Source organism: Pangasianodon hypophthalmus, chromosome 12, assembly GCF_027358585.1.
Source record: "Pangasianodon hypophthalmus isolate fPanHyp1 chromosome 12, fPanHyp1.pri, whole genome shotgun sequence".
In the NCBI taxonomy this organism is placed as follows: Eukaryota; Metazoa; Chordata; class Actinopteri; order Siluriformes; family Pangasiidae; genus Pangasianodon; species Pangasianodon hypophthalmus.
In genome coordinates, this window is record NC_069721.1 from 19,645,718 (window position 1) to 19,670,679 (window position 24,962).

Below are 24,962 nucleotides of genomic sequence, written 5' to 3' on the forward strand. Positions count from 1 at the left end.
ATGTTCTTGCGAAAGGAGAAACACTGCAGACAGTAAGAGTTTTTTGCATGTGTTAGAACTGACTAAACATTTTGGATATCAGAAGGGTGTGTTAAAGCACTTTTACAGGCAGTACAGAACGAGATAGAACATTTGTCATACTGTAGCTGAGTACAAATGGTGAATTAGTTATCCTGCTTTTGGAGTACCAGTAGCAACACCTGTGTCCTGCCTGCACCTGTTAAAATAGACCATTGCCAGACAGTTTAGTTGTGAAGCCTTGCACACACCATGTGCTGGTGTTTAGACCATTCCTGGCAGTCTAGCTTTGCAACCCAATGCTTCTAGATGTCAGTGTACTCTATTAGTTGTTGCATCTATCCGTATCGATCTATTTATGTTGAAGCCTAGTTATTTTCAGGATCTCTTATTAATCCAGTCTAATAATCTGTTTTTGTTACATTCACTATTTCCTTGGTTTTAGTTTAAGGATATCTAACCATGCTGAAATATCCACCTTGGTCCAAACAGCTACTGACTGCCAAAACACTAGTCAAACCAATAGCAGGCTCACAGGGGCCCCAGTGCACCAATGGTTTAAAAAAAAATAAATGCTGTGAAAGTGCCCTCTAGGATGCCCTTATGATTGATATAACATGATAAATGCCCTCTAGGGTGCCCTTACAGTGGAGAAAATGTGATGAAGTGCTCTAATGGCTCCCCTTCAAATGGAAAAAAACATGATGAAGTGCCATCTAGGGTGCCATTCCACTAAAGAATCCATGACGCCTTATAGAGTTCCCCTATGTATTTTCCAAGGAAAGATAATGAATTGTCCTTAGTTGCCCTTCCAGCGGAGAAAATGAGATGCAGTGCTCTATAGGGCTCCCTACAGGCTTCCCTATGCTAGAAAATGAGATGCAGTGCCCTCTAGGCATGAGAAAATGTGCCCTCTAGGGTGCTTCAGTAGTAGAAGAAACGAGTTAATGCCCTCCATGTGCCGTTTTTTTGCCCTTGTCCTTCAGATGGCCTGTGTCTGCTCCTGAAACAGTTCCTGAATTACCGCTACCAGTGCAACACCATAAGACAAAAAAGCACATGACAGAACAGCAGTTAGATTTTCTCAAACATTGATCAGTTTAGCCCAATAATGAGAAAGCTGCACAATAACTTACCAGCTGGCTGTGATGATCTGCCAGCTTGACCTGCTCGGACTGTGTTTTGGAGGCTGGTTGCTGATCAGACCAAGCTGGATATTTCAGCAGGGTAGGTTACGTTAATCATCTATAGCGTTCCTTTACTGCTGCTTTGTCATTTTCCTTTAGTTTGGTTTTGTACTTGCTTTGATTTGACTTACACTGTCTTGGGTATTCTAACTGCTATTTTAGCACTTAAACTTTGTTTAAGAAAAGAAATGCAGAACACCGAAGCACACTTTGGTTGTCCTTCTGGGCAGAGGACTTAAAGGTTAGATGTATGACAATTTTTTCAAATAGAAACATTTTACGACGCTAAAACTCTTAACTTTCCGGAGAACCCATGAAGAGCTTTTGTTTAACCTCTTCTTTTTTGTGAAGGCTGTGAAATGTAAATAAATCATCATACATTAGTGTCCACAGACACCCACAGAGACATATGGTTAGAGATAGAAAAAATGTAGACTGTTATTTGAGCACAGAACTGTCATGAGTTGAAAACATGAACTTGAAAAGCTTTTGTGTCAGGCTGCGTGCAAAACCAGGAACGTTCCGCTTCGCCATCTGAGGCGGAGTGTACTCAGACCTCCATTGTTGCTACTGTTGGTAGTGTTCACTGTTAACACTATTTTCTGTGGGAAATGAGGTCACCACCTCACAACCTCCAGACAACTCCTTGTGCTTGCACTGGTACTGTTATGTAATCGGAAATGCACACAGGTACTCAACCAGGATATGGATAGTTCTGGATTCAGGTTAATAACTGTGCTGTGCCTTGCCATGGAAATGTGACATCTGTGTTCTAGTTCAATCTTTCCATATCTGCTCAGTATAAACTTCATTAATGGGACTATTATGAAACATAGAAAGAAATAAGATACACCGGATGAACATCTTATTCATTTGACCTTATGATATACAATAATGTGTTCAGTATGTCTTTTGACATATTTCCCTTTTGATTTGATCAAAGCACATGTGTTCAGCATATGATTGCTGAGGATGTGTGTGCAATTTTAAAACTATGTCAAGCAAAAAAAAACAAAACCAAAAAAAAAAAAAAAACAGGATGGATCATTTAAAGACATACAATATATATATATAATACGCACAATGTATGTAGAATCTCAGCGAGAATAAAGTACATTCCAAGGTTCTCCAAAACTCTAAACCCCAAACTTGGACAGGACGAAAGTCAAAATCAGCTTTCCAAAAGTTATTAATAATGCTGTAGGAATTAATATGAAACTGGTGTTGAATGCAATACTGATGAGTTAGAGTGTTCTTCATCCATCTCCACTTTGCACAGAAGTTAATCTTTAAAAGCTTTCTATTACTAATCTTAATTTTGGAAAATAGTCAGCTGCTTTTTATTTTAAGCAATCTCTGAATACTTCGGCAGTCTTTGGCAAGAAATGACACCAGGAAAGCTTTTCTTTTATAATTTTCACCTTCACTCCTACATAAAAAGGACCCTTCATTTTTGTATTTTTTTCGTGTTTAGATACACTGTACTTCTTTGTTTGCACATTTCTTTGTGTCGCACTGCCGCTTCAGATAATGTGGTGTTCTCTAGGTGTCAAATATGTGAATGTGTGTGTATGTGTGTGAGATTGTGCGCTTCTGAATTGTGTGCTTCTTGTGGGCTTCTGAATAATATGCAGTGTCATCGCAGACATCTGTCTGCTTTACTACGCATGTGGTGCAGTGAGCAGGGTCGATGCACAGCAAATGCAGCACGGCAAATCCACATCTGACAACCATTCATTGCTGCATGCCATGTGAATGGGTCTATATCATCAAATCGCTTCTCTAGCCATAATGCCAATAAAGAGCAAAGTGCATGAAGCTTCAGCACTGAGGTGTTTCAAGCTATAAATGTGAACTCTCAGTACAGTGGAATATACGACTGACAAATTCCTCTATGGACTTTACTGGATCTGGAATAGAGACTTTCAAGTTTGGTCTGTACACACGGATACACACACACAGAGATGCAGACCTGTCTGTATCAGAATGCTCAAATCATTTCTGGAGACAGGGGAAGATGCACAAAGCCCTAATTAGAAAAGTTTTCGAGCTATGGATTGTGTAAATTAATAGCGCTGATTTAAACACATGGCTTATTCTATTATAAAATATGATTATTTTATTTTTAGAAACATAGTCCTGCTTCAAAACAAGTCACAAAAGACTATGTATATACATGGCAGTTATAAGAAATAGGCATCTGTAAATATATATTTTATATAAATCTATTTATAATGGTTCACAAAGAAATCTTATAAAATAAATAAAATAAACAATCATATAAATGTTCTACTTTGCTCAAAGCCTGGTTGGTATCCAAATTTAGATTCTTTAGTTGTTCATGGTGGTGCAGTGGGTAGCATCATTGCCTCCAGGGTCCTGCGCTCAATCCTGAGCTCAGGTTACTGTACATGTGGAGTTTTGCAGTGTTTGCTTGGGTTTCCTTCGGGTTCTCTGGTTTCTTCCTATTGTCCAGAAACTTGCAGGTAGACAGATTGGCTACGCTAAATGGCCCTACGTGTGAATGTGTGTGCATGGTGGCAAATTTATCACCACCAAATAGTATCATACAATTTAAAAGGTGTCGCATGTCCAAGTTATCTCACTGGTACGCATACAATGAAGAATTTTATAAAATAAATGAATAAGTCCATAAATCACATAAATCACATTGAGGTTAACAATGTTATATTTTCTGCTATTAAATGTACTTTAGTTCATTTTTACAAATTGTACAGTATTAGAAATGATCTAAGACTACATGATTAATGATTTAATGGTATGCTGTTTTCTACATGTACTCTACATGATGCTAATTTCTAGTCACAAGCTTTCTTTCCTTGTTAGCTACAGTGCATTAGACCCCAGTGCAAAACTAAAGAACCTAATTTTGGACATAAACCAAGCCTTGGCTGATTGACTGCATCTGAGAGCACAATTCATCCTAATTTAATTTTCCTGAACCTTTCCTTTAGCTTTTAAACCTGATTATCAACCACAGTCTATTACTGAGACGTAGAAGACAAATCAATAGTTGGCATAATGAAGGGTCATTTACTGTAAAGTGCATTTTCCCCCTAATATCATCACAAAGCATTTCTAATTTCAGGCCCTTTCTCAGACAACAAAATGTGCAGGAAGAGAACAAACCAATATAGAAATTAGCCCACACAACAACTACTGCATCTCTAATATGCTCATGATTTAAAAAATATCAGCTTTTCCTGATAGACATTCTACATGTTTAACTGTGTTATTAAACAGTGATGCTTATTTGTAAAATGTAGGAACATAATGTGCCTAAAATTACCTTTGATATGCTTCTGCAGGGCACCAGACAAGACAGCAATATCGCTTGTGGAAATGTTAATTCACCAATAATATTCAGAAACACAATATTCTCTAACAGGTTTTGTACAGAAACTAATAAAAGACAGACTACATGTTATCATCTAACTCACTTGGGATTATTTTACTGCAAAATGTTCATTTGAATGTCATGTCATTGATGTGTTTCTATAAATCTCTACATTCCTAATACACATGCAGTTAAGCCCTAAATCTCATCTTGTCTTTCTCAGGCACGGGAACTGACGCAAGTATGGACAGAATAGCTATGAAGCTAACAGTTCAAAAAAATATGCAAATGCAAATATATTGGTGTCTATATGGTGAATACATTAAATTATTCTTAAATTATAACAATAACTCACCAATAACATGAAAATGTTGTTTGTGTTATTGAAGGTGTGCTGTGGTATCTGGCACCAAGACATTAGTAGCAGGTCCTTTAAGTCCTACTTAAGGTCAATTGAGAAGTGGGGCCTCCATAGAGCAACATGTTGAAATTTGTCATGTTCCTCAAACCATTTCTGAACAATTTTTGCAGTGTAGCAGGACACATTATCCTGCTGAAAGAAGCCACAGCCATTAGGGAATATTGTTGCCATGAATGGGTGTACTTGGTCTGCAAGGTTTCCCAGCAGAACATTGCCCAGAGCATCACACTGCCTCTGCCAGCTTGCCTTCTTCCCATAGCGCCTCTCTTGCCATCTCTTCCCCAGGTAAGCGATGCACACGCACCCAGCTGTCCGTGTGATATAAAAGAAAATGTGATTCATCAGACCAGGCCACCTTCCTCCATTACTCCATGGTCCATTGCTGATGCTCATTATATCACTTCACCTGTCAGTAGTTTTAATGTTATGGCTGATCGGTGTAACTGTTAGCTAGATATAAGAGAAAACTAAAGAAATTAACTTGCATTTGATTGTAAACCTTCTCATTTAGAGAGACAGTTTTGTGTTTGTGGAAATTTGATCAAACTTGATCAAATTAAAAATTAGTACAAGTTTGATAATGTGTTTGGACTTCATCCAATTTAATGTGTAAAAAGGGTGTAGGGGTGTAATGAAATGACACTGTACCTGCATCTCTTGAGTGCTCCAAATATCTGTATCTGTATTGAAATTTACCAAAGTTTTTATTTTCTTTTTTTCACTTATACTGTATATGAACCCTACTCACTCAACACTGGAAAACACTAGAAAAAACCCCAGAGGTAAACATGGCAGCACTTTCAGCACGATGTGTCAGTTCTGGCTCTGACAGTTCCTCAACCTCAGCTACATCACTCGAGTTCATAATCAGTCTCAACTTCAGATGTGCATGAAATTGTTTTTTTAAATCCCACTCACACAGTTATAGCTTTTGTTTATACCTGCCTGTGAAATATTCTAGCAAATTTAGTTGGCACTAATACCTAAAATAATAATAAACTATTAGCCTAATTTAATAACCTCTACCATGACCAGTCCTTTACTAAGGATAAATGATGAACGCTATGAATGCACTGCTCAATGCTACACGTTCATGTTAATGATTGTGGTCTTTCTTTGTCCCAGCGAGCTTCATATCTGACTGCATGAAAGTAAAAATGTCCCATTCACCTCCTGTGGGATCCCAGTCATGATGACTGCGGCTCCTATTTGTGTCTGTTTCGAACATGTTATCTGTTCATTCTGAATAATGTGTTCATAATTGGTTACATCCCTAGTAACCCTCACCCCCAGCTTTAATTTTAACCTCTGTACTTTTTTTATTTAAAAAATGAGGTTTTTTATTTATTTATTTATTTATTTATTTGTTACAAAACTGAGTGCATGTTGAAACTTTCATAACAATTCTAATTCTGTGAACAAAATTATATGATTGCATACACTGAGAATGATGCATGCAATACTAGTCAAATTTGGCCAGAATAAGAAACAGCTTTTATCTCGAGAGAGTGTGATTGCTAAATGAATTGTGTGTTGTAAATGCGCTTCGGTGCGGCGCTAGGACCAGGCGGGTCTGACCATGCTCTTTCACTGACACACACACACACACACACACACACACACACAGCCTTTTGTTCTGCAAATCACCCTGGGGTGTGTGTGTGTGTGTGTATGTGTGTGTGTGTGCGCGCGCGCGCGCGTTGGGGACATCCAGCGGCGCGTTGGCTGCTCTGTGTGTACAGCAGTGTGCAGGAGTGTTGATTGGCGGTGCGCAGGCGCTCTGAAGCTCAGCTGGGAGCTGTGGAAAGTTGAGCATTGCAGGAGCGCGCGGTCTCCAGCAGTGGCGGATCGGATGTTCCTGAAGTTCAGCACATCAGCTGTTGCTCTGTGTGTGATGGTGCCGTGAGATCAGTCCGATCTGGCCCTGGTCAGCCCGCTTCGGTCCGGGTCAGATCAGCCTCCCACCGGCAGCATGGCATCCGGAGCTGAGCTCGCGCTCTCGGCTCTCCGCGTCGTGCTGATGCTCGCGGTCTGCTCGGGTGACAGTCTGTCTAACGAAGGTAAGACTCAGTTCCACACATAAATAAGTGCACGCTAACTAGTTTGCATAACACACAGCTGTCTGTCTGTCATGGCACTCAATCCCCAGGGTTAAATTAACACCTTGTGTTGCAGTGTTGAATAGAGCTCTACTGCATGCTGAAGAGTTTACTTTACACCTTTTCTGTTAATGCAACACTGAAAGCTTTAATGCAACACATGAAAGAAGTTAGATAAACAATGCATGTGTTCATTCAACACTGTGACAGTTATCCAGCATTTAACAGTTGCATTTATTGCAACTAGTGTAGCTCCACTATCAGATTACAAGTACAAGTGTGTTGGGTGAACTATTTTTTATGTATCCTGTCTTACACAAGTAAACATACTCAATAATGAAGTTAATGCAACATTTTACTATCTGCGCTAATTTGAGTTTATTCACCATTATTAATACAATGAGTACAAGACAGTTTTACCATTATCAGATTCCCTAAGTACATGTAAACATGTTGGATGAATTATTATCAAAATCTGGTTTTTGCAGTCATAAGATTATTTCTTTACATTCAAACATACGTAAACTTTTGCCATTATCTTCTTACATACATACATGTAAACATTGTCATAATCAGATTTTTGCAGCTATCAAATTATTTCTTTACATTAAAATATACTTATAGTTTTGTCATTATCAGATTACTTATGTACATGTAAATATGTTGAATAAATTATTGTCAGAATCTGATTATCAGAATATTTTTCATCACATTCAAACATACTCAGACAAACATACATAGTTTTACCACTATCTGATTATTTAAGTACATGTAAACATGGATGAATTGTTAGCAAAATCTGATTATCAGCTTGTTTCTCTTTAAATTCAAACATATTGACAGTTATGCGATTATCTGACTACTTAAGTACATGTAAACATGTTTGATTAATTATTGTCAAAATCTGATTTTTGCAGTTATCAGATTGATTTTGATTTATTTACACTGAAACATTCTTATGCCAATTAAGTCAACACTTGAGTTAATTCACTGTAATAGAAGCTTCAACACTGTAAGTGTTAATAACGTTGCCATTTTTTGCTGAGTCCATTCTGTTTCATTAAGACCACTGCTGCATTCAGATTCACATCAAAGCTTTTTATAACAGGGTTTTGATTTATACATGGTGCCTTCACTTCTCACAAGTATTTAAGGATTTGACATGGCACTAACTACAAGCAATGATGTAGGATGAAGTTTCTTGAACAGTTGCTTATGCATGTTTGGAAATTGGGATACGTCTCCAACTGTGTCTCCATTCTATACTGCTCTGCTCTGCTCTGGAGCAATGGAGTGTTACCAACTAATGCAGTATGTTGATTTCTGTGTGTGTGTGTGTGTGTGAGTGTGTGTGTGTGTTTATTGCTCTTTTGCCTGCATTGATTGCACTCTGTGCTGTAGCTGATTGGTTAAGCACTTGAAGTGAAAGCAGACACGATGATTAGATCACTCCCACTCCTCCTTTGTGATGGATGTTTATATCTGGATTTAATAATTGCGCTTTGTTGTTGTCTCAAAGTTCACGTTGCAGGTTGATCCCGCGTGGAGGAAAATTAATTGCTCAATTCGAACACATTATGATGGTACGCCGAATGCATTATCAGTGTTGACATTTCTCTGGTGAAATTAAAATCCATGCGACCTACCTTATCTGGCCATGGTAATTACGGGAGGCTATGGGGAGGACGACACTAATGAGTATGATTACAGACAGCAGTGACAGCCATCATGATAGATTGATAGATAGATTCATCAGCTCGTCTACTGACATGGATGCTCGATCTGCTAGAAGTGCACTTTATTAACCAGAGAGGTAAAGAAGGTGAAGTAAAATGTTGTTGACAGCATTATGGTTCTCTTTTTGTGGGAGAACTTTGTACAGTTTGAAAAAGCAAGGACAATGTGGTGGGATTTCATTCAGGTTACTATGAATAAACCATCTTTAACCCTAATGTTGTTAACTTTTTCATACAAGTGGATTTGTAGAATAAGAGAAGAAAGATATAAGATAAAAAGATATAAGATATGAATGAAATCATAAGAAAATGTATGAATGCAATGGATATTCAATTAAAATTCCTATTATTTAAAGATTTTTAATCTATGGGATTTTCGTCAGTCTGAAGGAATGAATTAACTCCTGTTGCAGATATTGTTTATCCTGAGCTCAGCTACCTGCTGAAAATCTCCATTTACATTTTTCTGTTACATGTAATCCAAATTAAATTTATATACATGAAGAGTGTCAGTGTTACCTTGTGTAGAAGCTTGTGAGTCCTGCTAGAGTGTAACATTTGTTTAGTATGTTTGGCGTCTTGGGTTTTTACAAAGTCATGACAGTCGATCTTTGCAAAACATCTTTCAAAATGAAATCAAAAAAAGATTTTACAGCCTGCAGTATTATGCTTTGAAAGGTTGATTTGAACACTAAGTTAAAAATTGGTTCAATTTTTCTTTCCTTACAGATGAGCTATTTTTCTGGGACCATGTTAAACGCAAAAATTCTGATTGTGAATGTAATCAGATGCAAAATTCTTTCAGGTCCAAATATTCTTTCAGATTATTAAATGAATTATCCACCTCATTCATTCGGATTAGCCTCAATCAATTTACTCTGTTTTAATTTAGGTGTATATATTCTTAGAAAAAAAAATGGCTTCCTAATGGGTCTTTGGATGCTTGCAGTTATTCCAGATCACTAAATTACTGCAGTAAAGACTGGCCTGAGAAGAAGCTTCCTGCTATTCCTCATATGTATATGTGCAAAAACCTTCCATATGTTACATTCAGATACCCTCCCTGTTTTTCTTTTCCATCTCCATCCATATCTCATGTCGTCTGTCTTTCAGTCTTTTCGTCTTATCCCTCTCCTCTTTCTCTGGCTGGCCTTTTAGAGCTTTACACAGAACCTTTAAGGATTCCTGTAGAGGCACAAATAAAAAAAAATGGCATGCCGGTTTCTACCAGTGTACATAAAGCGTTCCTTTTTAATCCAGTTAAAACATATCAGTTGAATTGTTATAGGATTATTAGGCTGAATGTAAATGTAGCACATGATGGCAAGTGGACAAGCTGATCATGTTTAGGAAGCAGAAGGAGAAAAGATGTGGGAGAATGCAGGAAAATGATTGAGTGTGGTAAATGCGGGCATGTCGTGATGATGTGTGAAAGCAGAAACAACTGGCCTGAGGAGAAAACACATGCTACTGCTCCCCCCTGTGTATGTGAACTCACTTCGGGACTCCTTTGTCGTCTCTCTCTTTTATTTTTTTCCCTGGTCTTTATGCCTCATCTCTTGTTGTTCTCTTTCTCACATACACGCTATAAGCAGCCATTAGTGTGTCTGGGGTGCATTTGCAAGTGAACCCATGTGTCTTGCGTCATGCTGAAAGCTCACCTTGTGTGGGAAGGAAACTCATGTGGGAAAGAAAACAATGGCACTTGGTGAGAAGCAGGGCACAGGAAAGGCAGGAAGTGGCGACCTTACTCAGGTTGTTAAGGGCTAATAAAGGGGTAATTAATCTATTTTGGCCTGGAGGTTCCTCATAAGAGCAGGTGCCTCTCTGTGTTTCAGGGGTTTAAATTGGAACAGGATGAGACTGTGTTGTGAAGGCAACGCAGAGTCCAACATAAACGCAGGGGGAGGTGGTAAATTAGCCACATGTATGAATACCAAACAGTTACGACCCACTGTCTGGAATTTGTGAGTTTTATGTGGAACACTGACCCGTAAACCTGTAAGGTCACATGGTGCATGAGGTACTGGATTTACAGAGATTTATTCAATTATATCAAAGGATCCATAAAAAAAATTACTGAACTATATATAGTTTGTAGAGGCATGATACAGGAAATGGATACAGAATGGTTGTCAAGGAAATAACCATGGATGCAGGAGAATGTTTAGGCTAAGTAGTGCTAATACAGTGCCTATATAATCATTTTCATGTTACAAGATACTTTCAAGTTACCATCTGTGGAGTTTTGTGTGTTCTTTCTGTGTCAGTGGGGGTTCTTCCAGGTTCTATGGTTCTCTCCTTCCTCCCAAAAACATGCTACTTGGTGAATTGGATACACTAAATTGCACCAATGTGCAAATGAATGTACGAATCAGTGTGTGCACGGTGTCCTGCAACGCACTGTGGTTCAGTCCAGGGTGTATTCCCCTCTCATGCCTAGGCTCCAGATCCACAGCGACCCTGACCAGGAGAAAGTGGTTACTGAAGATGAATTAATGACTTAAAGAATATCTGCTCCCCAAAATCTGTAGTACTAAAAGGTCATTTCAAATATGGTTTCATCAATATTTTCAACAAAAATTCACTGATGGTGCATTAGGTACATTTTGGCCTTTTGGAACTATAAAGTGAAAACCTAAAAAAAAAAAAAAAAACTGGTGATTTGATTTGTCCTTGACCCCTCCCCCTATTCAGGCCCATGAAAGCCCGCCTCCAAGAATCTACATTGGCTGGTAGACTAGCTGGCTAGCTTATCTCAGTGTAATTGCCATTTATGACACATTAAGCTTTAAACACTGAAAATATTGTCATGCCAAATAACTGATTCGTTGAGGGAAGAATAGTTCAGATTGTCTAGGAAGAGTTTTTGGAAGATTGTTTATACCTTACTTTAGGCAGCTGGTTCATACTTTATTAGACTTCTGGGTGACTAGTTTATAAGCACTGTTTGTTTTATATCACTTTTTCCAAGGTTTGTTATAAATATGACACATACTGACACACCAAAGAAGTTGCTGATTTGCCTTCTTTGCCAAGGTTTCCCAATCTTGGAAAAGCAGCTCCCAGATTTACTTTTATCATTGCACATTTTTGCAGCGGATTAATAAAGACACGATTGACAGAAATACAACTAAGGACACTTATGCTTCATTATGCTTATTATGAAATTATATGTAGTTGGAAGAAAATATAATTATTTACCACATTTAACAAGACAAATTGGATTATTATGCATCACCCTGGAGTCAGTAAGAATTACGAAAGTTCTCACAATACCCATGATACTCAGTAAAAGTGCATTGTGATATAATTTATCATAATATCTATACAGTGTTGTATAACATGTCTACAGTACACATGTTAAAATAGTTTACACTTACAATCATTGATTGGTGCAGATTAAATACAGGTATAGTTATTAATTCAATTTTATTAAAACGCAAGCTAAATTCACACATAAGCTTGGCACTCAGTGTGAGCCTGCTGCATTTTTAATGATTTTTCACTCCACACACTCTTGGCCCAGTTTCCTTAAACCACCCGTGTTAAGATAATGTCAACCAAGAGACAGAGCCAGAGAGAGAGAGAGAGAGCGCGCGAGAGAGAGCGTGCGCGCGCGCGAGAGAGAGAGAGAGAGAGAGAGAGAGAGAGAGATCTAGGACTGGCACTTACTCTGCCATTTCACTGTGACCTTTGTGCTCCAGTGCTTCAGAGATATGGCTTTATAAAATGCATTTATATTGTGAAGGGAGTTCTACTATAATGTGGATGGACAGTTGACACACTTTTATGCCAAGCTCTGTTTCCAGAGATAATCTGACAGAATCTGCGTTCATGCCCAGTTGCTGATGGGGCGTGAGACAGCTTAGCTGAGTGTGATTCTGAATTGTGAAGTGGAGAGATCATATCACATCAGACCCCTGCCAGATATAGTGTCAGGCTCTCCTGCAGCTGTCGAACTGATGCTCATGTGAGAGAGAAACAGAAAAAAGAGAGAGCTGTCTTGATGCCTCCCGGGTTTTGGAGAGTGTATTATCAGTCCTCGCATATATATGAAGTTTTACAGGAGATAACTCTTGAAACGAAATGAAATGTCTGGAGCCAGTTACTCTGAAATTGGGCTGAAATGACCTCTTTCTCTCTCAAGGTGTAAGGTCAGTAAGTTCTCACTAGGCCAAGTGATGATGTGGCCATGTGACATGTCTCAAAACTAGGACCACTCTTTCTCTTGGTGATGTGACATGACTCGACGTGTCATGTGGGTGTGATCCATCACACATGGTATCTATTAGCCTGCTTTGTGTAAACAGTGAATGCTAATGGGAACTATTTAGGAAATCGCTTTCTTGAAAGATTTGTTTGGATTTAAGGACATTTTGTTGGGATTTTGTCCACAGAAAGAGGTATGAAAGGCTACCTTACTTTAAGCCTAACTCTAATTTTGTAACATTTCATACAATCTGTTGCAAAATTTGCAAGACCATGCTGACACTGCATATTAATAATATGCTATATGTAGTATTTCCGAGGGTGTGCACAGTGAGGACTATGAACAATAAGAACTTTTGGAATTAACCCTAAATTAGTTTTGTGGAAATTACAGGATGTAATACAAAACCTAAAGGCTCTGCATCTTTTCAGCATTCAAACCATACCTAAGAGCACCATGAACTACATCTTGCATGAAAACATGCTATACCATATTGCACCAATAACATTAATAATTCCTAGATGCGATTGCTTCAATTACCAATCCACTGTGAGTAATGTAAAGAGATACTCAAAAGACCAAAAAGTCAATATTTAGACCATCTTGTCCAAAACTTTAAAGTCATTAGAAATGACTGGCCAGCTGAGTCCAAGTTCAGTGCACAAGCCCATATCCATGAGCTCTACTTATCCCCCATGACATCCATACTCAGTTATCCATAAGGACCTATAAATTTAGTCTTGTAAACAGCCTGGAAGCATAGATCAGTGAGCTGTAACGCTCTCAGAGCTCCTCTGGGCTAGATGCTGCCACGTGGAGGAATCACGCTTCATTAACGCTGATTGTAGGACTGGGTATAGGAGAGAGAGAGAGAGAGAGAGAGAGAGAGAATCCCAGGGGAGATGCTCCATCACCCAGCCTCATAACACAGTTCATTTTGTCAGCTGATGTGGAATTAATTTTCTTATTAGTCTTTTGTCAGAAATCACAAAACATAGCAGTACCAATTGCAGTTGCCCGATTGCTACAAAACTGCAAAACTGTCAGTGAGGAATATTTTCTAGAATTCGCAGTGTTTAGCTGTGGAGCATGTGTTGCCTGGCTGTTCTTATTTGTTGAGGAAAATTTCATTGCATTTATTGTTTTTGTTTTTTTTAACTTACAAGACTGAATTTAGTATTTAGCTGTCATTTCACATTCATGAATGAAAAAAATTGTCAACATTTTTTGCTCATCTGTCTGTGTGGCCTCAGAATGTGTTGGCTAGAAGAACCAGCCGAACATCTAGTCCTTGCAAAGCTAAATGTCATACATTACAAAGAACTCATTGTTTGAACTGGAGGCATGGCATTGCTTGTATTGCATGTTAGTGAAAAGATGGAAATGTGCATGTCAGAAATATGTGCATGCACTATAATTGCAATCTGTCACAATTCTTATTAATTCATTCTGGAATGAAAATTTGTCTGGAGATGCAGGATGAATCTTATATGTGAGCATGGCTTGGTATTTGTCATGCTTAGGTCATGTAGAAAGCTGACGAGTGTCAATTTGTGTCTTTGATCAAAGCTGGTGGCCCCACATAACTCAGTTTGACTCCATTACGATCCCTGTTCTCCAGCTCTTATCCAAAGGTGAGAGGTTATCTGAGTGTGCTCTGGCTTTCCTCAACACTCTCTTTGCCATGGAGGGGCATATGGTGCGGCTGCTTGCCCACCCTGAATGCCAAAGCCCCTGGGCTGGCATTTGCTGGGTCTTAGTACGAGGCTACACATGCTCCACAGCTAAACATTGTGAATTCTGGAAAATATTCCTCGCTGACAGTTTTGCAGCAATTTGGCCAATGGAACTGGTACTGAGTGCCATTTTGTGTGGTAGCCTATATTTTTGACAACTCTAATTGATATTTGACTTTTACTTTCATATGTGTTCAACACTATAAACCTTTGACACCCTTTTGGAACACTTAATATAATAGTAGCGTATGATTAAAATATAATCTGCACCCAGAATGTGGAAACACTGAGTTTTTGGTGTGTTTTTATGAAATGTTAACGGATGAGGGACAACAAAATGTAAGGGGAAGAAATAGTGCTTCTTTTCCTAATATTCAATGTAGACAGGGTTTCTTTGATCTAGTGCCGGACATGTGCTTCTCATGACTGCAGGGAGTGTCATGCACACACACACACACACACACACACACACACGTCATTTGTTGTTCCCACTTTGCATTGGCTAACTTTTGACTGCCAAGCGACCTGGGCAAAGGCCAACCTTTGAGAGGATCACAGTTAAAGTGGTGACCAGCAGGGGGCATTGTTCTCACCCTGTTACTGTACTATACATGGTGTAATTTATCAGACCATATGCAGGATGATGTCATGCGTTGGGAGAAAGTAGGGGCTTCGGTATGCACATAAAGGTCAGAGAGAGTGAAGCGAAGAGACAGAGAAAACTTATTAGACAATAAGGGGTTTCGCAAGAGACATGTTTGACTGTAAACCCTTGTTTTTCCATCCTTCGCAACACTAAATTCACAGTGCTTTCAATCAATGAACCTCATCGCTCCTTGAGTAATGTGCATGTTCCTGACATTATCTGTTAGTTTGCTTTCACAAGGACATTTCCAGTATTTGTCAGAAAATATATTGTCATGCCTTGTTGGTTTGCTCTCAAAAATTGATTAGTTTCTCCGCCATCTTCCTAGACATACATCATTTTTATACATGGCCATGCTTTGGTGCATGCTGTCAATCACTGCAATATTCACACTGAGAACAGTGGCAAGAGGTGTGTTTTTGACAGATGACAAAGCCTTCTGAATGGAGCCTTGAGCAGCAGATACACCATTCGAATTTCTTACCTGGTGTAATGTGCTTCTGAAGGGAAAACAGCGATTGAGTGAACAGCGAACCTTAATCAGTTAGCTATTTTGTTGTTTGTGAAATTGACAACTGAGTGCTGAGTGCCACTAGCATGTTAGCTTGTTAAATAGAAAATTATTAGCAGGTTCATTTAGCTAGTTTGTGTTGGATTGTTAGCTAATTGCTAAAAATACAGTATATACACTGATCAGCCATGACATTAAAACCACCAGCCTACTATCGTGCAGGTCCCCCTTCTTCCCATAGTGCATCCTGGTGCCATCTCTTCCCCAGGTACGCGACACATATGCATCTGGCCATCCACATGATGTAAAAGAAAATGTGATTCATCAGACCAGGCCACCTTCTTCCACTGCTCCATGGTCCAGTTCTGATTCTCACATGCACACTGTAGGCGCTTTTGGCGATGGACTGGGGTCAACACGGGCACTCTGACCAGTCTGTGGCTATGCAGCACCGTATGCAGCAAGCTGTGTTGTACTGTGTGTTCTGACACCTTTCTATCATAGCCAGACAGGCTAGCCTTCGCTCCCCACACACATCAACGAGCCTTGGGTGCCCATGACCCTGTTGCCGGATTACCAGTTGCCCCTCTTTGGACCACTTTTGGTAGATTCTAACCACTGCATATCAGGAACACCCCACAAGACCTGCCATTTTGGACATGATCTGACCCAGTCATCTAGCCCTCACAATTTGGCCCTTGTCAAAGTCACTCAGATCCTTGCCTAATAGCGCTTGCCTATTTTTCCTGCTCCCAACACATCATCTTCAAGAACTGACTGTTCACTTGCTGCCTAATATATCCCATATATCCCTTGACATGTGTCATTGTAATGAGATAATCACTGCTTTTCACTTCACCTGTAAGTGGTATAATGTTATGGCTGATCAGTGTGTGTATGCACATTTCAGATATTTCTGGAGCAATAGCCATTATTACAGGCGATGTTTTGTGTACTGCAGGTTTTAGTTCTCAGGTTGCTGTTGTTATAATACTGGGTCCTGAAATGGTAATAATGAGCCTTTCCTTCATGCTGAGTTTTTTTTTTAAAGCCATGACCCTTGCCTTGTATTTCTATTGGCTTATGCTGCCATGTTTAGCAAATTTGTGGGGGTAAAGTTAATTTACATACAGGGAAATTGAAACTGTTACTGGAAGTGAATCCATTTTTATTTTTTGCATCTTCTTACATTCAAGTAAACAAGCTTTTTCTCCAGGTTGGATTTTGTTCACATCTTGTGTGACCATTGCTTTAATCATAATGTTCGTAACACTAAGGACATTATTGCTACTTCTAGATCCTGATTGAACAAGGTTATTTTGCTGCTACGCATTCTGTTGCTCAATTATCTGTGTTCCTTCAAACGATGGATGCATTTACTGGGTATGATATTATACCAGCATGGTATTTATTAGGAGTAATCCAAAAATCATAGTCGATGTCTGCAGCATGCGGCAAAGCACAGGCAGGCGACATTAAACATGGATAATCTATTATCATAAAAAAAGCGAATAGGTGACGGTCAAAACCAGGAAACAGAAATCTATGAAGCAAGGCACTAACAAAATGAGGCTTAAGAAATGCAGAGTAACATTGGCAATAAAACACAGAAACTGGAGGGTATAGACAAAATAATTACGGGTTGAAAACAGAACAGGTGCACACATTTGGGGAACAAACCGATGACATGACGGGGCAGAAACGAGATCAAAACCAAAACAAAGGCACATGGTCAAAAATGAACAAAGCACAAACGACAAACAAAGCACATATAATACAGAATACGAATAAGCACAAGCAGTGTTCGCCACAATGGGAAACGCATGCTAAGAGGGCGATTTGTGACAAGGTGGAAGATGATGTTGATTTTACATAATGATGCACCATGTGTAAAATGATGAAGGATGTATCTTGGGCCTCATCATGTATCTGTGGTTAATTTTTTCACTAGATGAAGATGACTGGCTGGCATTTGAAATATATTCTGTATTCAAATTAACTACAGGTATTTATGGACACAGATCCAATATCATTTTAACATTTAATCTAGTTGAGATTACTGCAGATGCTGCAGATCCTATTCAGTTTATGATTATTCTTAATCTGGATTGTAGTATCCCCTAACCTTTACTAATCTCAGGTTCAACAAAGACTTTTCATTGCAAGGGCTAATTGCTGATACTTCTGTAGAAAGCACATGATTTAAACAAAGGCATTCTCACTCATGGCATTGAATGACACCTTGCTTTTATGTGAGCTTAAGAGCCTTAAGACACGACAACATGGGAGGCCCATCATGTCCACAACCATGACCAATGTCCATCACACTGATTTGTTTCTTTCTCTTGCACTCTCTCCCACTTGTCAGACATTTACTGTGTTTGGCTGTTTTTTTTTTCTTTCTCTCTCCTCAGTCTCTTTGATATTGTGTATGTCATCCATTCCCTTGTAAACTGCTTGCCATGTTTGCAATAATCTGTCACCAAAGGCTTCATTTTTTCCCCCATTTCTAATTGAATATGAGTCAGGCACAGGCATTAGTAAGCATAGAGGCTGAGTAGAGTGTTGATGTCACTGCATGACCGCTTGTTTTGGACAGTGCTATTATTGAGAGCCTGAGAGGAGGTCAGCTCATTAGCAAATGAAAGAGAGGAGCAAAAGGGATGGGAGAAAAGAAAAAAGGAGAAGAGGTGAAGAGAGGAGAAGGGAGGGGAACCAAGGACAGGGATAAAAAGTGGGGAAAGCGCCCTTCCCCATCGTTACCAGTCCTCAGCATAGGTCTCCGTTGAGGGTGAATTAATCAAATCAGGGTTGAAAGATGCAAAATTCCATCTGTAGTGCAAAACCATGCTTTTAGGAAATCATTATTTCTGCATGTTCTGTCACACTGAGGAGTTGTGTGCGACAGAAAACAGGCTCTGCTGTCATTCAGAAGATCTTTTACAGCACAAGACTCTGCCTAGCTCAAAAATCAAACCATGCTGAGATGGTCGCAAGCCAAATCTGAGGTATGATTCATTTGGGGAGAAATTTCTTCTCAAGTACATCCAGGTGCATGATGTCAGACTGAGATGGTAAATATGGAGTCAATTTCAAACTTTTCGTCTTTAGATGTAGGGATTGATTATGTCTGCATCGTTCTGAGTCAGAGCAGAGAAAACTGCATTCAGCGTATGTCTAAAACTGATGTAAGCATCCACTGAACTGTGAAATACCTAATAATTTAGGCATGGTGGAAAATCTAATATAAAAAAAGTTACCATTAAAAATACTTTAAACATCCCTGAAAAATCCATGCCAAATGTTTGCACTTCCCTCACAACTTATTTGTTATGAAAGCAAACAAAATCTGACCGTATCACTTTTGCTAGTTCAAATTTGTATGGATTATCAGTTGTTGCTATTAGGAATTCCCTTAACACCGATACAAGTATCAGGTATTAGCACTTTATTTAAAAAAATCTTGTGTTGTCTGTGTGCTTTTCTAACTATATTACCTCCCCAACAGAGTTTTATAGACTGATAGTATAATTTGTCTGTGACCTAGTGAACCAGTATCAGGATGTATTTATTGATAGACACTACAGAGCATTTCTGTATGTCGCTCTGGATAAGGGCGTCTGCCAAATGCCATAAATGTAAACGTAAATGTAAGTGGTAATTGGTTCAATACTGTGCTCAGTAACTCGTACTCATAAAATATGCACTGATACCAACATCTAGTAAGCATTAAGACACACACACTTTCTTTTCCCTTTGCTTGCCCCAAGGAGTCAAGGAGCAATTCACAGTACATTGCGCTCATTAATGACAGGCGATATAGTGTTAGTCATAGGCTTACACGCTCACACATACACATGGCACTTGGATGACTTTATTGAAGAAATATAAATAGCAAATCCTCTTGATGTGTAAAAAATGAAAGGAGAAGATTGCTGCTAGAGACGTCTTTATTGAGGTTTGTGTTTACACTTGGATTTATTGGCCATATAAATGAGCACCGGAGCTTGTTTTACCTCCGCCTTATTGCATCCAGAGACATTCAGACCTATAATTCTTTCATTTACTGACACTAGTGATGTAGCTAAACCATGTGAATCAAAGATTCTAAAATTAACAACTGTCTCTTGTTTCACATATGGAAAAGCTGTCTGTCTGTTTCTGGGTTTTTGCTCCCGTTTCACGGTTTAAAAGACAGCATTAAACTAAAGCTGTGCTATAATAACTGAAATGCTCATTCAAAGACAGCTTGTTAAATGCAATGAAGCTAATAAGTTATGGCTGTGAACTGAGTCTTCAAAGCACTACCGGAACAGCACAGCCGAGAACGTGATGATGATTTCACGTGTGGTTTAAGACTGCTTGTAAAGAGATGACCTCAGTCTAGACCCTGACTCTGGCTATTGTTAACCTCCTAATCCTCTAACCAGCCTTTGCTGTGGTTTTAAAGGAATCTAGACTCTGAGTTAATGGAGCAGTGGTTCAAGAGTCGAGCTAATGTCTGGCTGATAGACGGCTGAATAAATGATACACTCACCCTCTGGCTGTTTGTTTTAATGTGCTTAAGAAATTCCTGTGGGAATTTAATAATGCAAATCTGAGAAAGGTTTTAGAGAAACTGCGTTGGAAGCAAAACAAGAGTTATCAAATGTCAAGTGATTTCTAGATAGCATTGTACAAGCATAATGTCTCGTCCTTGAATCAAGTTTTCCTCTGATGAATATTCCAGAGTTTTTCAGAGTTAGTCTCTTTACAACACACTGCCTCTAAGTTGCTCAAGGTTGTACACTTCTGATGATGCTCCCATGCAGAAAAAAATGAAATCTGGGTAAAAGGTTGGCACAAAATTTGCATAAAAAGATGATTGCAGTGCACTTTGAACCAGCCAAAGGTATACTTGACTCTTATTTTATTCAAGCCCAAACAAGAACACATGTCAAAACAGAGAAAAAGCCACCCAAATTCACTCCCAACCACAAATAACGCTAGCAAGCTGCATTAGCTGTGAGCTTAACAAACCATGTTAATTGTTCAACGCACATTAAATCTTGTTAGCATAGCGTTGCTGTGGAGAGCTGTCTTTCCAGGCTAGCTGGCTAATGGTAACCACGCAGGGGCAGAGCAACCTCAATCTGTGCACCTCATAGGGTATTTCTACTCAAATGGCAGAAGATTCTTCGCAATAGAAATAGATTTTGCTCAGCAAGAAAAAACAACTAAAGAACTGAGAACCTCACTTCACCTACGTCCACACTAGCAGACGACAAGTCCCTCACGTTGCTTGTAGTTTGTCTATTGTGTGCTTGTAACAATCATGCTAGTGTTTTGTGCTAATTTTTGTTGTTTAAAAGAAAATTCTTTACAAAAAAATTTAAAGTATGTTAATGTAGAATATGTGTTACTCACTGCTACATTACAGCCTTGTATTTTTGTAGGTTACTGCTGTTCATTTCTTTCTTTAGATCTTGACTGGCTAAATAAAATCTACACACCAACCCTGTGCTCCTCTGAGGAGACCTATAATAACTCATATAAATATTTACATTTTCAACACTAAGGTGTTGGAACAGGTTGAGGTATATTAGGTAGTAGCTCTCCAGGATGAAAGTAAGACTTAGCTATTGGGGATTAGTGTTGATATGATCAGTAATTAATCATTAGTTATTTTAGAAGGGCCATAGTTAGCTAGTAGTTCTGCAGCAGAAATGTAAAACTCATGTAGAAAATGTCTCAGGTCACTTACTAGTGTAACCCTAGGTTATAGTGGATGGGCAGTTAATAAACTATAATAATAAACTATATTATTAATTAATTAATTTTGAGTTTAAATTGTGCACACTATGGACTGTTATAGCATTGCTTTATGTGTTCAATAGCCATGTATGTGTTTCATTGTCCTTTGGGTGTCACGGTTGTGTGTGTGTGTGTGTGTGTGTGGGCGTGTGTGTGAGTGTGTGTGTGTGTGATTGCTTGCTTGTGTGACACCCACGGCCAGCCTAGGCTAGATCACATCTCATCCAGTATTGGATTGCCAGGTCTGTGTTTTTGCTGTTATTGATTTGTAGAGAGCTTCATATATCGCTATTGCACTCCAAGACATGGGGAGCTTGTGTCCTATTAAGACAGACGATTTCAACCCGATGAAGAGCAAAGCCCTGAACTTCATAGGATTTACAGGCTATATTTCAGCAAAAGAAATAATATCACTAATAGGCCAATTAGAAACCATTTAGTGTGACTGCATTTGTCTTTTTATGCTAACTGGCTCCTGCTACCACTTCTTTGTGTCTAACCACACATGGCTTTACACTAATCAGCTAGAACAGTAAAACTTGCCTAATATTGTGTAGGTCCCCCTTGTTCTGCCAAAACAGCTCAGACTCATCGAGGCATGGACTCCACAAGACCTCTGAAGGTGTGCTGTGGTATCTGGCACCAAGACATTAGCAGCAGATCCTTTAAGTCCTGTAAGTTGTGAAGTGTTGCCTCCATGGATCAGACTTGTTTATCCAGCACATCCCACAGATGCTCGATCGGATTGAGAGCTGGGGAATTTGGAGGCCAAGTCAACACCTTGATCCTCAAAACATACCTGAACAATTTTTGCAGTGTGGCAGGGCACATTATCCTGCTGAAAGAGGCCACTGCCATTAGGGAATATCGTTGCCATGAAGGGGGTGTACTTGGTCTGCAAAAATGTTTAGGTAGGTGGTATGTGTCAAAGTAACATCCACATGAATGCCAGGACCCAAAGTTTTCCAGCAGAACATTGCCCAAAGCATCACACTGCCTCCGCCGGCTTGCCTTCTTCCCAGAATGCATCCTTGTGCCATCTCTTCCCCAGGTAAGCACCTGGCCATCCAAAGAAAGCGTAATTCATCGGACCATGGTCCATGATCCAGTTCTGATGCTCATACGCCCATTGTAGGTGCTTTTGGTGGTGGACAGGATCAGCATGGGCACTCTGACTGGCCTGCAGCTATGTAGCCCTATACACAGCAAGGTGTGATGCACTGTGTGTTCTGACACCTTTCTATCATAGCCAGCATTAACTTTTTCAGCAATTTGTGCTACAGCAGCTCTTTTTTAGGATCAGACCAGATGGGCTAGCCTTCACTCCCCACATACATCATTGAGCCTTGGGCCCCCATGACCCTGTCGCAGGTTCACTGGTTGTCCTTCCTTGAATCACTTTTGGTAGATTCTAACCATTGCATACCGGGAACACCCCACAAGACCTGCTGTTTTGGAGATGCTCTGACCCAGTTGTCTAGCAATCACAATTTAGCCCTTGTCAAAGTCGCTCAGATCCTTGCACTTGCCTATTTTACCTGCTTCCAACACATCAACTTCACAGAAGTGACTGTTCACTTGTTGCCTAATATATCCCATATATCCCTTGACAGGGGTCATTGTAATGAGATAATCAATGCTATTCACTTCACCTATCAGTATTTTAATGTTATGGCTGATCAGTGTATTAGTATTAGGCACATCCTGAGGCACAAAGTCAAATTAAAAAAAAAAGTTAAATTGTTATATCCCTGGCTAGCAGGTACACATAGCAACCTGCATCATCTGGATATCATACAAAAGCTCTTTTAGCTTCTCTTCAAATCTTTTTACCAATTTTTACACAGATGTTATATGTAAGGTGCTATATTACACTAAAAATACCTCATTTTTATTTTTTGTATTTAGTATCTGTAAAACTTGTTTTCTTTCTTTCAATAAATTGATACTGTGCTTTTTTTTTTCTCTCAGCAAATCCAACCAATCAGCTGGGGCCTTTGGGTAAAGTGGAACACTATGGCGCTACAGAACCATGGCTTCTTGTTGGTGGGCAGAAAAGACCAATCAGCCTTTTGCAATCAATGGTAAATACTATATGTTTATGAAAATTAGATTTTGGGTAAAACGTTACTGAATCCCTGTGTCATAAAACTGACAAAATCATGCCATGAACATACTGAGTTGTTGAAACAGTTTTATGCATAATGATGTAAGTTGTTGTGTTACTGATAGATGTTGAGTAATGATTGATGCAATTATATTGCGTTATATGCTAATCACCACTAAGGTGACTGCAGTTAACAAATGCTTACCTTCTGGTTTAAAGATGCATTTCATTGCAATTGTTTGAGTGAAACAAAAACTCTTGAACATGTATCGCTCATTTAACTGTTATACATCAAATAGGGAAAGCTAGCACATGTGTTTGTTATATTTACACACTGAACAATGCTTTTTATGAATCGCTGTGCCTAAGAGCCTGAAAGAGTACACACTCTGAACTCATTGTGTCTAATGAGAGGTCTGGGCTTGTGCTTCACACTGGGCTTGCGCACCAGAAAAGTAGTTGAAAGCACATATCGGATCTCAGCTGTTACATAGTTTAGTAAATATAAAATGCAGATATCTGTACTGACCATCAGATTATTATATACCTGCATTACCACTGTACATAATCACATAAAGTTTGTTAATCCAATGAGATTTTAACCATCACCAGTGTTGCTCATTTGCTGTTTAAAATATTGCCATGCACCATAAAATATAGCATGAGACACTGCCAGTGTCTTTAACACTCTCAAAGGAAAGCATTATCTGCCCTTCCACATACATGAGCTCACATATGCCTTTGATTGGCTATTGTCACTGTGATTAACAGGGGATAGAGTGTATGCCACCCTTCCCATATATTTTATATATTTTATATTTTATAATATTTTTGAAATAATAATTAATCTCGTCAGATCATTTTGAATCTTGATGATGCCACAGCCATCCATGGTCAGGAGTCCAAGAGAGCAAAGTTAGCCGTGCTCCCCTGGACTCCCAGCCGTGGGTGGCTGTGGCATCGTCGGGATTCGAAATAATTTGACAGGTTTAATTATTATTTCAAAAAGATTCCATAAATGAAGTATAACTCCATGATGAATAACAGTTGTTAAAAATCTCTTGGTGACTCAATATAAAGTGGATGACATCATGTATTATAGCATCATGTCATGTTATGTCATAGCAGTTACTGATA

The 24,962-nt window shown here is 39.1% G+C and overlaps 1 protein-coding gene across 1 annotated transcript in view; it reads left to right on the top strand.

Annotated features, from left to right (window-relative positions):
- Nucleotides 1-6,599: 6,599 nt before the first annotated feature.
- Nucleotides 6,600-24,962, top strand: part of LOC113527774 (disintegrin and metalloproteinase domain-containing protein 12) — a 100,180-nt gene continuing 81,817 nt past the window's right edge. Inside the window, exons 1-2 of the mRNA XM_026915906.3 lie at nucleotides 6,600-7,044; nucleotides 23,690-23,802. Coding sequence (XP_026771707.1) covers nucleotides 6,957-7,044; nucleotides 23,690-23,802 — 201 coding nt within the window. The 5' untranslated portion in view covers nucleotides 6,600-6,956. The remainder of the gene's footprint in view (nucleotides 7,045-23,689; nucleotides 23,803-24,962) is intronic.